This window comes from Globicephala melas, chromosome 4 (assembly GCF_963455315.2).
Source record: "Globicephala melas chromosome 4, mGloMel1.2, whole genome shotgun sequence".
Classification (NCBI taxonomy): Eukaryota; Metazoa; Chordata; class Mammalia; order Artiodactyla; family Delphinidae; genus Globicephala; species Globicephala melas.
In genome coordinates, this window is record NC_083317.1 from 55,116,776 (window position 1) to 55,134,448 (window position 17,673).

The following is a 17,673-nucleotide window of genomic DNA, read 5'->3' on the forward strand; positions in this document are numbered from 1 at the left end:
ACCATGGATCATTGCATAGAAACAATCACAAGTTATTTGGGTCAAGTCAGACAAATAAGGTGAAAAATGTGACAAAGTTGGTAATACAGTTTGGACTCAAAAACAGTTAAGATGATCAGTATTAAAGTTAATTTTCTCTCAAAGATAGTAACAATCTAACAATTTATCCCAATCCCTGTCCCATGAGGGACTTTTTCCAAAAGGGCTGAATTGTTGGAAGAAGGACGTAGCCTCTCAAGGTGACTCATTGAAGGGGCAACAGTTTTTAAATATATAATTTTGGATGTATTTGTTTTAAAAAATAATAAAAAGTATCTCTTTACCAATACCTAATGTAAAACCATAAATGTAATCAATGTTAATACTTTGATATGTAAATTATTGATGCTCAAGTTCTAAACAAACTAGAACATTTCAAGTAATCAGATAAGTGTGAGCTAATCCTGTAATAGATCTGTTCACTGCATATGTATAGAAGATTACTGTACGTTTGAAGACTAAATTAACAAAGTTGGTATGAAAATACTTTTTTTTAGTTTGATATAAACTTTTCTGTACAGGTAAAAACACAAAACTTACATGTATGAAAATCTCTCTTTTCCTGATATACACACACACAGATGCATTCTATAAGACATATTACATGTACTGATGTATTTTAGTTCCTTTGAAAACTTCCCATGATGCATTCTGTTTCAAGGAGTGAGTTTGATCATTAATATTTCCTACAAATTTCCTTCACGTACCTGAGCAAACACAACGATCTTTTCAAAATATAGAATCGTTTCAAGAAACATTTTGGTATTCTGCATTTGCCTGATCTGACCACCTTTGAAATCATTCACAGGAAACCAAAGACTTATCTTTTCCTTCTATCATCTGCTCAGTTTTGTTTCTTTTTTCTCATTTTATCATATCAGTAGAAAGTACAACAGGAAATTACATCTAGGTTGCTAGTGTCTTATTTAGAATAACCTTGTCATAAATAAGATAACAGGCTTCAGATCAACTACAAATCAGTAGCATTCACAGGGCTATTAGGATCTGAATAATGTCTGCATCCCACCTTCCTGCCTGAACACAGTATCTTGTCATAATCAGAGTAAGTAGATATTATAGGTGACAATTGCCCAAAGTTAAATCTGCCCCTAGAAGGGGCTCCAGTTCTATTGTTTCATTTCTAATTAGGAAACTATAGCTTTAATAATGCCACCAAATATTTACCAGATCATGGTTAGGTCATTATTATCATTATTTTTAATCAGCTCACAAGCTGGTTCATTATCATTATTTTTTTAATCAGCGTGTCCTCCCCCCAGGAAGTTCACTGGTTATAAAACAAGAAAAATCAATGTGATGTCCACTCCTGTTAGGAATAATGGTTACTATCAAGAAAGATTTAGTTTCATCTAAGTCTAACATATAAAATGGGTGGGACAGTGATTGATACAATCTGGACCCCACAAAGGACAGTGAAAGGTCAGTCACCCTTGCCCCTTCCTGACAGGATTGCTGAGAATCAGATGTGACAGCACAGCATAGCTTCCTAGACCTGTGTCCAGAATTCACTGCAATCCATGGCTATAGCAAGACACAAGGGCATGTAGCTGCTCACACCCCACCATGGTTGCTCCCTTGGACAAAGCCACAGGAAAAACCATACTGAATTTCCCCAGAAAATCTGGTTTATCTTTTCCAGAACACATGGAAATAGTTCAAAGTAGAGGAACATCATCGAATTCAGAAACCATACACTGCAGCTAATTTACTAATAAGCCATGAAGTATTGTCATAAATTACTTAAACTAACTGGTACTTGTCCAATTAAATGAACAAACTACATCCTTCAAGGTAGAGGCCTTGAGGATTTATGGCAATGGTTTGTTTGCCTGCTAATTTGCCAAATTTCGTTAAGCTGCTCTGGGTCTACTCACGCACCTTATGTTAATCAGCCAGGCCCTACAGGGTTCATCTTTTCAGCTCTGTGTTTTTCCAGTCAAGAACAGGACCCTTTTTCATCTCAACAAGCTTCCTCACCTATTAACAGTGGAGGTCATGCGTAAGCAGCAAATGTGTAGCGACAGTGTGAGTTAGAGATGATGGAGTAGGTAACTGACGTGAGAGTTTAGTTACGATGCCACGGTGCTGCACAAAAAAGAACATTAAGAGAAAATGTGCAGAGCTCTCCTGCCCTATTTCCCATCCCCTTCACAGAGCCTGGGTCCTGACATGGATCAACATGGCAGGCAGGGACAAGTCTCCTTAAACGAAGACGGATGAGGAGAAAAACATGCATCACCTTCTCAATGAGATCTTTGCAGGCTTGCAAGTCCAGGACAAACTCAATGGACACCCAGTCAATGCCTTGTCTCCTCTTTTCCTCTTGCTTCAAAACCAGCATGTGCTGACTGAAGAACTGTTGTAAATTTTCAATGGTAAAATTAATGCAAATTTCTTCAAGGCTGTTATACTTCAAGGCTGTGATTAGGTAGGAAGAAGAGATAAAAATAAAATTGAGAAAATGGTTATTATTGAAGGTGATGGTAAATTAACTTGATTGTGGTGATTATTTCACAGTGTATATGTGCACCAAATCACTAAGTTGTGCTACTTAAATATATACATTTTTTAGTTGTCAAATATAACTCAATAAAAAAATGAAATAAAATTGAGGTCCACTTGCAAAAATGTAAAGAGAAAACCATAACCACTATCATATGTTGGCAAGTAGACCCAATAAGTAAAAATAGCACAATTAAATTCTTACCTCCTTCATCTATACCTGTAAACTAAAGATTATGACAGTCAAATAACACTTAATGATACTACAATTCAAAATCATAAAAGATGTCTTTATTTACCTCTATTTAAGGCTGAATTAATTTCTTAGCACTATTAATTATAATAATAGTTATTGTTATTTGCTACTATTAATAATAGCTTTTTCCAACCAAAGTAACTCTTCAGGTTTGCACAGAATGAATCTCACCATGCTTTGACTAAATTTTCTGAAATTCAATTCACATAGTCTAATCTCCTTGTAAATATACATTGACTTCATTCTTACTAAATATACTTACATTAAGCATCTCAAAACCAACGATGTCAAGAATGCCAATGAAGATTAGCTTCAAGATGGCGAACAAGTAAGACATGGAGATCACCTTCCTCCCCACAAATACATCAGAAATACATCTACACGTGGAACAACTCCTACAGAACACCTACTGAACGCTGGCAGAAGACCTCAGACCTCCCAAAAGGTAAGAAACTCCCCACGTACCTGGGTAGGGCAAAAGAAAAAAGGGAAAACAGAGACAAAAGAATAGGGACGGGACCTGCACCAGTGGGAGGGAACTGTGAAGGAGGAAAGGTTTCCACACACTAGGAAGCCCCTTCACTGGTGGGGACATGAGGTGGCAGGGGTGAAGCTTCAGAGCCACGGAGGAGAGTGCAGCAACAGGGGTGCAGAGGGCAAAGCGGAGAGATTCCCGCACAGAGGATCGGTGCCAACCAGCACTCACCAGCTCGAGAGGCTTGTCTGCTCACCCACCGGGGCGGGCAGGGGCTGCGAGTTGAGGCTCGGGCTTCGGTCGGAGCGCAGGGAGAGGACTGGGGTTGGCTGCGTGAACAAAGCCTGAAGGGGGCTAGTGCGCCACAGCTAGCTGGGAGGGAGTCCGGGAAAGTCTGGAGGTGCCGAAGAGGCAAGAGACTTTTTCTTCCCTCTTTGTTTCCTGGTGCGCGAAGAGAGGGGATTCAGAGCACCGCCTAAATGAGCTCCAGAGACGGGTGCGAGCCGCGGCTATCAGCACGGACCCCAGAGACGGGAGCCTGTGCAGCCTGCCACTGCCAGGGTCCCGTGATCCAGGGACAACTTCCCCAGGAGAACGTACGGGGAACCTCAGGCTTGTGCAACGTCACGCTGGCCTCTGCCGCCGCAGGCTCGCCCCGCACTCCGTGCCCCTCCCTCCCCCTGCCCTGAATGAGCCAGAGCCCCCGCATCAGCGGCTCCTTTAACCCCGTCCTGTCTGAGCGAACAACAGACGCCTTCGGTGACCTACCACAGAGGTGGGTCCAAATCCAAAGCTGAACCCCGGGAGCTGTGCGAACAAAGAAAAGAGAGGGAAATTTCTCCCAGCAGCCTCAGGAGCAGCGGATTAAATCTCCACAATCAACTTGATGCACCCTGCATCTGTGGAATACCCTAATAGATAACGAATCAACCCAAATTGAGGAGGTGGAGTTTGGGAGCAATGATATATATATATTTTTTCCCTTTTTCTCTTTTTGTGAGTGTGTATGTGTATGCTTCTGTGTGTGATTTTGTCTGTATAGCTTTGCTTTTACCATGTGTCCTAGGGTTCTGTCCATCAAATTTTTCTTTCTTTTTTTTTTAGTATAGTTTTTAGCGCTTGTAATTGGTGGATTTGTTTTTTGCTTTGGTTGCTCTCTTCTTTCTTTCTTATTTTTTATTACTTTTTAAATTTTTTTATATTTAATAATTATTTTTTATTTTAATAACTTTGTTTTATTTTTCTCATTCTTTCCTTCTGTTTTCTCCCTTTTATTCTGAGCTGTGTGGATGACAGCATCTTGGTGCTCTGGCTAGGTGTCAGATTTGTGCCTCTGAGGTGGGAGAGCCAAGTTCAGGACATTCGTCCACCAGAGACCTCCCAGCTCCACGTAATATCAAAGGGTGAAAATCTCCCACAGATCTCATTTTCAACATCAAGACCCAGCTCCACTCAATGAACAGCAAGCTACAGTGCTGGACATCCTATGAAAAACAACTAGCAAGACAGGAACACAAGCCACCCATTAGCAGAGAGCCTCCCTAAAATAATATTAAGGTCACAGACACCACAAAACACACCACCAGACGCAGACCTGCCAACCAGAAAGACAAGATCCAGTCTCATCTATCAGAACAAAGGCACTAGACCCCTCCACCAGGAAGCCTACATAATCCACTGAACCAAACTTAGCCACTGGGGGCAGACACCAAAAACAACAGGAACTACAAACCTTCAGCCTGCGAAAAGTAGACCCCAAACACAGTAAGTGAAGCAAAATGTGAATACAAAGAAACACAAAGCAGATGAAGGAGCTAGGTAAAAACCCACCAGACCGAACAAATGAAGAGGAAATAGGCAGTCTACCTGAAAAAGAATTCAGAGTAATGATAGTGGAGATAATCCAAAATCTTGGAAATAGAATGGAGAATATACAAGAAACTTTTAACAAGGACCTAGAAGAACGAAAGAGCAAACAAACAATGATGAACAACACAATAAATGAACTTAAAACTTCTCTAGAAGGAATCAGTAGCAGAAAAACTGAGGCAGAAGAATGGATAAGTGACCTGGAAGACAAAATAGTGGAAATAACTGCTGCAGAGCAGAATGAAGAAAAAAGAATGAAGATAATAGAGGACAGTCTCACAGACCTCTGGGACAACATAAAACGCACCAGTATTCGAATTATAGGGGTCCCAGAAGAAGAAGAGAAAAAGAAAGGGACTGAGAAAATATTTGAAGAGATTATAGTTGAAAGCTTCCCTAACATGGGAAAGGAAGTAATTAGTCAAGTCCAGGAAGTGCAGAGAGTCCCATACAGGATAAAACCAAGGAGAAACACGCCAAGACACATATTAATCAAACTACTGAAAATTAAATACAAAGAAAAAATATTAAAAGCAGCAAGGGAAAACAACAAATACCATACAAGAAATCCCCATAAGGTTAACAGCTGATCTTAGAGCAGAAACTCTGCAGGCCAGAAGGCAGGGGCAGGACATATTTAAAATGATGAAAGGGAAAAAACTACAACCAAGATTACTCTACCCAGCAAGGATCTCATTCAGATTTGACAGAGAAATTAAAACCTTTACAGACAAGCAAAAGCTAAGAGAATTCAGCACCACCAAAGAAGCTTTACAACAAATTCTAAAAGAACTTCTCTAGGCAGGAAACACAAGAAAAGGAAAAGACCTACAATAACAAACTCAAAACAATTAAGAAAATGGTAATAGGAACATACATATCGATAATTACCTTAAATGTAAATGGATTAAATGCTCCTACCAAAAGAATAGACTGGCTGAATGGATACAAAAACAAGGCCCATACATAGGCTGTCTACACGAGACCCATGTCAGACCTAGGGACACATACAAACTAAAAGTGAGGGGATGGAAAAAGATATTCCATGCAAATGGAAATCAAAAGAAAGCTGGAGTAGCAATCATATCAGACAAAATAGACTTTAACACAAAGACTATTACAAGAGACAAAGAAGGACACTAAATAATGATCAAGGGACCAATTGGAGAAGAAGATATAACAATTGTAAATATTTATGAACCCAACAAAGGAGCACCACAATATATAAGGCAAATGCTAACAGCCAAAAAAGGGGAAAATGACAGTAACACAATCATAGTAGGGGACTTTAACACCCCACTTTCACCAATGGACAGATCAACCAAAAAGAAAATAAATAAGCAAACACAAGCTTTAAATGATACATTAAACAAGATGGACTTAATTGATATTTATAGGACATTCCATCTAAAAACAACAGAATACACTTTCTTCTCAAGTGCTCATGGAACATTCTCCAGGATAGACCATATCTTGGGTCACAAATCAAGCCTTGGTAAACTTAAGAAAATTGAAATCATATCAAGTATCTTTTCTGACCACAACACTATGAAACCAGATATCAATTACAGGAAAAAATCGGTAAAAAATACAAACACATGGAGGGTAAACAATACACTACTTAATAACCAAGAGATCACTGAAGAAATCAAAGAGGAAATAAAAAAATACTTATAAACAAATGACAATGAAACCACAACAATCCAAAACCTGTGGGATGCAGCAAAGGCAGTTCTAAGATGGAAGTTTATGGCAATAGAGTCCTACCTTAAGAAACAGGAGGAATCTCAAATAAACAACCTAAACTTACACCTAAAGCAATTAGAGAAAGAGGAACCAAAAAACCCTGAAGTTGGCAGAAGGAAGGAAGTCATAAAGATCAGATCAGAAATAACTGAAAGAGAAACAAGGGAAACAATGGCAAAGATCAGTAAAACTAAAAGCTGGTTCTTTGTGAAGATAAAATTGATAAACCATTGGTCAGATTCCTCAAGAAAAAAAGGAAGAAGGCTCAAATCACCAGAATTAGAAATAAAAAAGGAGAAGTAATAACTGACACTGCAGAAATACAAAGGATCATGAGACATTACTACAAGCAACTCTATGCCAAAAAAATGGATGACCTAAAAGACATGGACAAATTCTTAGAAAAGCACAACCATCTGAGACTGAACAAGGAAGAAATAGAAACTATAAACACACCAATCACAAGGACTGAAATTGAGACTGTGATTAAAAATCTTCCAACAGATAAAAACCCAGGACCAGATGGCTTCACAGGCAAATTCTACCAAACATTTAGAGAAGAGCTAACACCTATCCTTCTCAAACTCTTCCAAAATATAGCAGAGGGAGGAACAAACCCCAAACTCATTCTACAAGGCCACCATCACCCTGATAACAAAACCAGACAAAGATGTCACAAACAAGAAAACTACAGGCCAATATCACTGATGAACATAGAAGCAAAAATCCTCAACAAAATACTAGCAAACAGAATCCAACAGCACATTAAAAGGATCATACACCATGATCAAGTGCAGTTTATCCCAGGAATGCAAGGAGTCTTCAATATATGCAAATCAATCAGTGTGATAAACCACATTAAAAATTGAAGAATAAAAACCATATGATCATCTCAATAGATGCAGAAAAAGCCTTCAAAAACTTCAACACCCATTTATGATAAAAATCCTCCAGAAAGTAGGCAAAGAGGGAACTTGACTTACCTCAACATAATAAATGCCATATATGACAAATCCACAGCCAAAATTATTCTCAATGGTGAAAAACTGAAACCATTTCCTCTAAGATCAGCAACAAGACAAGGTTGTCCATTCTCACCACTATTATTCAACATTGTTTTGGAAGTTTTAGCCACAGCAATCAGAGAAGAAAAAGAAACAAAAGGAATCCAAATCAGAAAAGAAGAAGTAAAGCTGTCACTGTTTGCAGATGACATGACACTATAAATACAGAATCCTAAAGATGTTACCACAAAACTACTAGAGCTAATAAATGAATTTGGTAAAGTAGCAGGATATAAAATTAATGCACAAAAATCTCTTGCATTCCTATATATTAATGATGAAAAATCTGAAAGAGAAATTAAGGAAACACTCCCATTTACCACTGCAACAAAAAGAATAAAGTACCTAGGAATAAACCTGCCTAAGGAGACAATGCCTCCTTAGGCATTACAATAGGCATGACATGGAAGCAACCTAAGTGTCTATCAACAGATGAATAGATAAAGAAGATGTGAACATATATACAATGGAATATTACTCAGCCATAAAAAGAAATGAAATTGAGTTATTTGTAGTGAAGTGGATGGACCTAGAGTCTGTCATACAGAGTGAATTAAGTCAGAAAGAGAAAAATGTGTATATATATATATATATATATATATATATTCCATATATATACGGAATCTATAAAAAAAAGATGATCATGAAGAACCTAGGGGCAGGATGGAAATAAACATGCAGGCCTACTAGAGAATGGAATATCTTTTTCCATCCCCTCACTTTTGGTCTGCATGTGTCCCTAGGTCTGAATTGGGTCTCGTGTAGACAGCCTATGTACGGATCTTGTTTTTGTATCCATTCAGCTAGTCTATGTCTTTTGGTGGGAGCATTTAATCTATTTACATTTAAGGTAATCATCGATATGTATGTTCCTATTACCATTTTCTTAATTGTTTTGAGTTTGTTATTGTAGGTCTTTTCCTTCTCTTGTGTTTCCTGCCTAGAGAAGTTCTTTTAGAATTTGTTGTAAAGCTTCTTTGGTGGTGCTGAATTCTCTTAGCCTTTGCTTGTCTATAAAGGTTTTAATTTCTCCATCAAATCTGAATGAGATCCTTGCTGGTTAGAGTAATCTTTGTTATAAGTTTTTCCCTTTCACCACTTTAAATATGTCTTGCCACTCCCTTTTGGTTTGCAGAGTTTCTGCTCTAAGATCAGCTGTTAACCTTATGGGGATTCCCTTGTATATTATTTGTTGTTTTCCCTTGCTGCTTTTAATATTTTTTCTTTGTATTTAATTTTCAGTAGTTTGATTAATATGTGTCTTGACATGTTTCTCCTTGGATTTCTCCTGTATGGGACTCTCTGCACTTCCTGGAATTGATTGACTATTTCCTTTCCCATATTAGGGAAGTTTTCAACTATAATATCTTCAAACATTTTCTCAGTATATTTCTTTTTCCCTTCTTCTTCTGGGACCCCTATAATTCGAATGTTGGTGTGTTTAATGTTGTCGCAGTGGTGTCCAAGACTGTCCTCAATTCTTTTCATTCCCTTTTCTTTATTCTGCTCTACAGTAATTATTTCCACTATTTTATCTTCCTGGTCACTTATCCATTCTTCTGCCTCGGTTATTCTGCTATTGATTCTTTCTAGAGAATTTTTAACTTCATTTATTCAATAATGTTCATCATTGTTTGTTTGCTCTTTAGTTCTTCTAAGTCCTTGTTAAACGTTTCTCGTTTTTTCTCCATTCTATTTCCAAGATTTTGGATCATCTTTACTATCACTACTCTGAATTCTTTTTCAGGTAGACTGCCTATTTCCTCTTCATTTGTTTGGTCTGGTGGGTTTTTACCTTGCTCCTTTATCTCCTGTGTGTTTCTCTGTCTTCTCATTTTGCTTAACTTACTGTGTTTGCAGTCTCCTTTTCACAGGCTGCAGTTTCATAGTTCTAGTTGTTTTTGGTGTCTGCCCCCAGTGGCTAAGGTTTGTTCAGTGGGTTGTGTAGGCTCCCTGGTCGAGGGGACTAGTGCCTGTCTTCTGGTGGATGAGGCTAGATTTTGTCTTTCTGGTGGGCAGCACCACGTCTGGCTGTGTGTTTCAGGGTGGCTGTGACCTTATGATTTTAGGCAGCCTCTCTCCTAAGGGGTGGGGTTGTGTTCCTGTCTTTCTCATTGTTTTGCATAGGGTGTCCAGCACTGTAGCTTGCCGGTTGTTGAGTGGAGCTAGGTCTTAGTGTTGAGATGGAGATCTCTGGGAGAGCTTTCGCCATTTGATATTACATGGAACTGAGAGGTCTCTGGTGGACCAATGTCCTGAACTCAGCTCTCCCACCTCAGAGGCACAGGCCTGACACCCAGCTGGGGAACCAAGACCCTGTCAGCCACATGGCTTTTGGAAAGTCTGATGTCTTCTGCCAGCGTTCATTAGGTGTTCTGTAGGAGTTGTTCCACATGTAGATGTATTTCTGATGTAATTTTGGAGAGGAAGGTGATCTCCACGTCTTAATCCTCCACCATCTTGAGGGTCTCCCCCCATCCCAGACCTATAAACCAGAATTTTTACTCTAACACAATCCCCTCTGACTCCTACACACCATAAAGTTTGAAAAATACTGGTAGAGTATGTTAGGAATCTCGAATCCCCAGCCCTCGTCCTTCTGCTGCTGTTGCTAATAAATTGTATAACCTTTGGCAAGTGACCTAACCTCCCTGGGCTGCAGTCTCTTCACCTGAATTATGCTCTTAAAGATTCTTTCCAGCCTCAGCTTCCACCTTCTTTATTATATTAATTCCCAGGGCCGTTCTCAACTCTGTGCAGGGAGAATGGCAATTTAGTGCATCATTCTGACTCAGATTCTCCTACTATAAAACTCAGGCTGCATTTCCCCTCCCTGGAGGTGTGTGGCAAAAGCTCTCTCATAACCTACTAGGGAGAGCTCCAACCTCTGTGCCTGCTGCTGCTGTACAGATGCAGATCCTGTTGCCGTGATGCAAAGGCACTGCTGTAGTAGCAGGTTTCTGATAGACTCCAAGTAGGAGTGACTTTCAGCTGGACAGTCTCCAAGCCTGGAAGCAGAATGTGCTCCAACGACTTAACATTTAAAATAGGCCTATTGCATCCATCCTTTAGCTGCCCAGGAGAGTGAACACAGCAGGAGCCAGTTTGTGTCTGGTAGTGATTTAGTTATGAGTCACTCACTCCCTGATCAGTTATCTTGAGTCATTTCCACAGTAATCCATAAGCCGATGGCATCACAGTTTTTTATTATTGGCGTCAAGAGCACACCCGCACAAATAAAGCACCAGGAATGATTTTTATCCTCCGGAGCACCGAGGAATCACTCTCTGTCTATAGCAGTCACTTTGAAAGTTAAAAAGAACATGACTAACTTGCTCACTCCCTTTTAATTCCCTAAATACTTGAGAAGTAGGAGTGGGAGAGAAACTGGCCATGGGTGGGGAGTAGCAAAAAACAGGAAGAAAGCCTGAAGTTGTAGCAGAGGAAGCAATGGATGGTATGATATGTGCTGAATCAATTAATAAAACTGATAATCCAATATACTGCTCACCAATTAATCATTTTCATCACTTTCTGTCCAATGAAGTACGACAGAGGCAGGAAAATCTACATGCCCACTTTTCAGGGACTAAATGGACCTATGTCTGAGCTCTTTTCAAAATAACCTCACAGAAGACTTTGATTACTTGGGGTTCGAGAGTATATGACAGAAAAAAACAAAACTGAAAAGAAGTGGAGTCAAATAGCCATATTTTTAACCACCTTGATCCCTCACTTTCTCATCTGTAAAATAACAATATTAAAATATTCTTGTCTCATGGTTGTTGGGAGAGGTTCAATGAGACAGTGGATGTAAATATACATAGCACAACATTTGACACTTAGCATCCAATAAATATTAGTTCCCCCTTTCCCATCCCTTTTCCACTTTTATCACTTCCTCACCCTCAATCCAGTATTTATTACCCATGTTGCCTTGAGCAGTTAATCGTTCTAAGGTTCACTGTCTTTAACTATAAAATGGAAATGTAAATAAGATCAATTTTGCAGGCTTGCTGTTAGATTAAATAAGCTATCCATACAAAGCACATAGCATAGCACCCATAGTGAACATTCAATGCCTCTTATTATTATTATTGTTTGATCATTATTAATCTTTTTAAAGTAAAATAACTTATTTCTGATCAGCACAGTCAAAACTCTCCTGGAGTCATAAAATACTAGGCCTGAAGAACCTTACTTCCTGATAATCACGTATAGTGTCTCTCAACTCGGGATGGTGCCTCCCCCTAAGGGTGGGGGGCATTTGGAAACAGGGTGGGCATTTTTCCATTGTTATAGTGACTGAGAGTATTACTGGTATTTAGCACCTTGGAGCAGGAATGCAAAGCCTCCTACAATGTGTGAACATGCTCATACACAAAGAATTATCCCCTTTAGATGCCAATCACCCCACCACTAAGACACACAGAAGAATTTAACTTCTTCATGGGTGCTCAGAGAGATGGAGTATTTGACCAAAGTCCAAGAGTTAGTTAGCATTAGAGCTAGAACTAAATTTTGTATAGCGTGTTAACACTGCAAGAATTTTTGCCATCTTTTGCAATTGTCATCAACAGCATATACATCTCTATTCTTAGCCATGACAATTGTCTCTATAAAGTCAGTACAATTCCTAAGAAAAGAAAAGCCTTACAGTGTGCTTTCTTGCTTTGTCTCCAGGAGATGGAAGAAGAGAGAGAGAGAAATAGAGAGAGTGCATGAGCAAGAGGGAGAGTTGGGGAGGGAGGGAGAGGATGGAGGATGAGGGTTTCTTTTCTTTTACTGTTGAATAATAATATATTAGCTTGCTTCACTGATTCCATTATAGTAGAGGCTGGGGTAGTAACTCAGTCCCTGAGAACACAATATTAAAGAGACGAAGGTTTGATTTCAGTCCTCCTATGGGTTCATTAGTTTTACACAGAGCAAGTCCTCTTCTATAATCATAGCATGTCATGCAGGCATGTGGTGGCGAATGTCTTAAAAGGCAAGAAGCTGCCAAACACCTATAACCTCACTACCAAGAAATAGCTTAGCTACTTGTCCTGCTGAGTATGGTTCAACATCAGCTCAATATTTTATTTTAACATTTATGGCTGTGATTAGATGGCCACTGTCTTGAAAGAGTGTGGGTGAGGGGCTGGTGAGCACAGGGAGCTTCCAGGGGCTGAGTGAAGAGGTGTCTCTGATGTCCGTGAAGAACAGTCAGGGATCAGTGTCTTTCAAGGATGTAACTGTAGACTTTGGCAGGGAGGAGTGCCAATTGTTGAACCTTGCTCAGAAAAGTCTGTACAGGGATGTAATGCTGGAAAATGATTTCAATTTGATCTCAATGGTGTGTCAAGTTCCCAAACCAGAAGTCATTTTCAGCTTGGTGAAATATCAAGCCAGAGCTGTCTAGAATACATAGGAAGTACAGAATGGCTAACATACACCTCTGCAAAAAAGAAACACAGGCAGACCTTGAAGACAGCAGAGGAATAAGACGTGGAGATCACCTTCCTCCCCACAAATACATCAAAAATACATCTACATGTGGAACAACTCCTACAGAACACCTACTGAATGCTGGCAGAAGACCTCAGACTTCCCAAAAGGCAAGAAAATCCCCACATATCTGGGTAGGGCAAAAGAAAAAAGAAAACACAGAGATAAAAGAATAGGAACAGGACCTGAACCTCTGGGAGGGAGCTGTGAAGGAGGAAAAGCTTCCACACACTAGGAAGTCCCTTCACTGGTGTGGATGGGGGTGGGAAGCTTTGGAGCCACAGAAGACAACACAGCAACAGGGGTGCAGAGGGCAAAGCAGAGAGATTCCCACACAGAGGATCAGTGCCAACCAGCACTCACCAGATTGAGACGGTTGTCTGCTCACCCACTGGGGCAGGTGAGAGCTGGGAGCTGAGGCTTGAGCTTCAGAGGTCAGACCCTAGGGAGTGGACTGGGGTTGGCTGCATGAAGACAGCCTGAAGGGGGCTAGTGCACTACAGCTAGCCAGGAGGGAGTCCGAGAAAAAGTCTGGACCTGATGGAGAGTCAAGAGACCATTGTTTTGGGGGGTGTGAGGAGAGAGGCTTCCTGCTCCATGTGCCCACAGATGGCAGAGCACCGCCTAAGTGAGCTCCAGAGACAGGCATGACCAATGGCTAACATCTTGGACCCCAGAGGCAGGCAAAGACCTCTATTACTGCCGCCACTGCCACCAAGAATCCTGTGTGCAAGCACAGGTCACTACCCACACCCCTCCAGAAGGCTGTGCAGCCCGCCACTGCCAGGGTCCCATGATCTAGGGCCACCTTCCCTGGAAGAACACATGGTGCACCTCAGGCTGTTGCAACATCATGCCAGTCTCTGCCACTGCAGGCATGCCCCACATTCCAATTATGACTACCATACTCCTCCCTCTAACTAGACTGAGGGAGTAAGAGAGCCCTAATCAGCCACAGCTTTAACACCCTCCTCTCTGGGTGGGGAAGAGATGCCTGAGAGCGGCCTACACGCAGAGGTGGGGCCAAAACCAAAGCTGAACCCCAGGAGCTGTGCAAACAAAGTAGAGAAAGGGAAGTTTCTCTGTGCAGCCTCAAGAGCAGCAGATTAAATCCCCGCAATCAGCTTGATAAACCCTACATCTGTGGAGTACCTGAATAGACAACAAATGTCCCAAAATTGAGGCGATGGAATTTGGGAGCAACTGTAGCCTTGGGGTTTTCTTACTGCGTTTGATTCGTTTTTGGTTTTATGTTTATCTTAGCTTAGTTTTTAGTGCTTGTTTTCATTGGTGGGTTTGTTTACTGGTTTGGTTTCTCTCTTCCTTTTTTTTTTTCTCTTTTTGTGAGTGTGTGTGTGTGTATGTTTTTTTGTGTGATTTTGTCAATTTAGTTTTGCTTTTACCATTTGTTTTGGGGTTCTGTCTGTTCACTTTTTTTTTCTTCATTTTATTCCATGCCATGCAGTTGGCAGGGTTATGGTGCTCCAGCCGGGTGTTGGGCCTGAGCCTCCAAGTTGGGAGAGCTGATTCCAGGACACTGGGCTGCCAGAGACCTTCAGAGTCCTTCCAGCTCCACATAATATAAATTGGTGAGAGCTCTCTCAGAGATCTCCATCTCAACATTAAGACTGAGCTCCACCCAATGGCCAACAAGCTCCAGTGCTGGAAAACCCACGCCAAACAACTAGTAAGAGAGGAACACAGCTCCATTCATTAGCACACAGGCTGCCTAAAGTCATATTAAGTTCAAAGACACCCCAAAACACACCAGATGCGGCCCTGCCCACAAAAGAGACAAGATCCAGCCCCACCCAAAAGAAGACAGGAACCAGTCCCCCCCACCAGGAAACCTACACAACCCACTGAAACAACTTCACCCACTGGGGGCAGACAAGAGAAATAAGAGGAACTACGAACCTGCAGACTGCAAAAAGGAGACTGCAAACACAGTGAGTTAAACAAAATGAAAAGACAGAGAAATATGCACCAGATGCAGAAGCAAGGTAAAAACCCACCAGACCAAACAAATGAGGAAGAAATAGACAGTCTACCTGAAAAAGGATTCAGAGTAGTGATAGTAAAGATGATCCAAAATCTTGGAAATAGAATGGAGAAAATAGAATAAATGTTTAACAAGGACCTAGAAGAACTAAAGAGCAAACAAACAATGATGAACAACACAATAAATGAAGTTAAAAATACTCTAGAAGGAATCAATAGCAGAATTACTGAGGCAGAAGAATGGACAATGACCTGGAAGATAGAATACTGGAAATAACGGCTGCAGAGCAGATAAAGAGAAAAGAATGAAAAGAACTGACAACAGTCTCAGAGATTTCTGGGACAATATTAAATGTAACAACTTTTGAATTATAGGGGACCTAGAAGAAGAAGAGAAAAATAAAGAGTCTGAGAAAATATTTGAAGAGATTATACTTGAAAACTTCCCTAACATGGGAAAGGAAATAGTCAATCAAGTCCAGGAAGCACAGAGAGTCCATACAGGATAAATCCGAGGAGAAACATGCCAAAACACATATTAATCAAACTATCAAAAATTAAATACAAAGAAAAAATATTTAAAGCAGGAAGGGAAAAGCAACAAATAACATACAAGGGAATCCCTATAAGGTTAAGAGCTGATCTTTAAGCAGAAACTCTGCAAGCCAGAAAGGAGTGGCAAGACATATTTAAAGTGATGAAAGGGAAAACTCTACAACCAAGATTACTCTACATAGCAAGGATCTCATTCAGATTTGACAGAGAAATTAAAACCTTTACAGACAAGCAAAAGCTAAGAGAACTCAGCACCACCAAACCAGCTTTACAACAAATGCTAAAGGAACTTCTATAGGTGGGGGAAAACAAGAGAAGAAAAAGACCTACAAAAACAAACCGGAAACAATTAAGAAAATGGTAATAGGAACATACATATCAATAATTACTTTAAATTAAATGGATTAAATGCTCCAGTGAAAAGAAACAGACTGGCTGAAAGGATACAAAAACAAGGCCCATATATACGCTGTCTACAAGAGACCCACTTCAGACCTAGGGACACACACAGACTGAAAGTGAGGGGATGGAAAAAGATATTCTATGCAAATGGAAATCAAAAGAAAGCTGGAGTAGCAGTTCTCATATCAGACAAAATAGACGTTAAAATAAAGTCTATAACAAGAGACAAAGAAGAAAACCACATAATTATCAAGGGATCAATCCAAGAAGAAGATAAAACAATTGTAAATATTTATGAACCCAACAAAGGAGCACCTCAATATAAAAGGCAAATGCTAACAGCCATAAAAGGGGAAACTGACAGTAACACAATAATAATAGGGGACTTTACACCCCACTTTCACCAATGGACAGATCATCCAAAATGAAAAAAAATAAGGAAACACAAGCTTTAAATGACACATTAGACTACATGGACTTAACTGATATTTATAGGACATTCCATCCAAAAACAACAGAATACACTTTCTTCTCAAGTGCACATGGAACATTCTCCAGGATAGATCATATCTTGGGTCACAAATCAAGCCTTGGTAAAGTTAAGAAAATTGAAATCATATCAAGTACATTTTCTGACCACAATGCTATAAGACTAGATATCATTTACAGGAAAAAATCTGTAAAAAATACAAACACATGGAGGCTAAACAACATGCTACTAAAGAACCAAGAGATGACTGAAGAAATCAAAGAGGAAATCTAAAAATACCTAGAAACAAATGACAACGAAAACACGATGACCCAAAACCAATGGGATGCAGCAAAAGCAATTCTAAAGGGAAGTTTATAGCAATACAATCCCACCTCAAGAAACAAGAAACATCTCAAATAAACAACCTAACCTTACACCGAAAGCAATTAGACAAAGCAAAACAAAAAAACTCCAAAGTTAGCAGAAGGAAATAAATCATAAAGACCAGATCAGAACCTCCTAGAGAAATGGAAATAAAAACAAAAATTAAAAAACGGGACCTATTGAAACTTCAAAGCTTTTGCACAGCAAAGGAAACCATAAACAAGACCAAAAGACAACCCTCAGAATGAGAGAAAATATTTGCAAATGAAGCAACTGACAAAGGATTAATCTCCAAAATGTACAAGCAGCTCATGCAGCTCAATAACAAAAAAAACAAACAACCCAATCCAAAAATGGGCAGAAGACCTAAATAGACATTTCTCCAAAGAAGATATAC

General features: G+C 39.9%; 1 protein-coding gene across 1 annotated transcript in view; it reads right to left on the reverse strand.

Moving 5' to 3' along the window:
• MYH15 (myosin heavy chain 15) overlaps positions 1-17,673 on the reverse strand; it is a 152,528-nt gene that overhangs the window by 104,435 nt on the left and 30,420 nt on the right. The window contains 1 exon segment of the mRNA XM_070045449.1: positions 2,300-2,478. Within this exon segment, the coding sequence (XP_069901550.1) occupies positions 2,300-2,478 (179 nt within the window).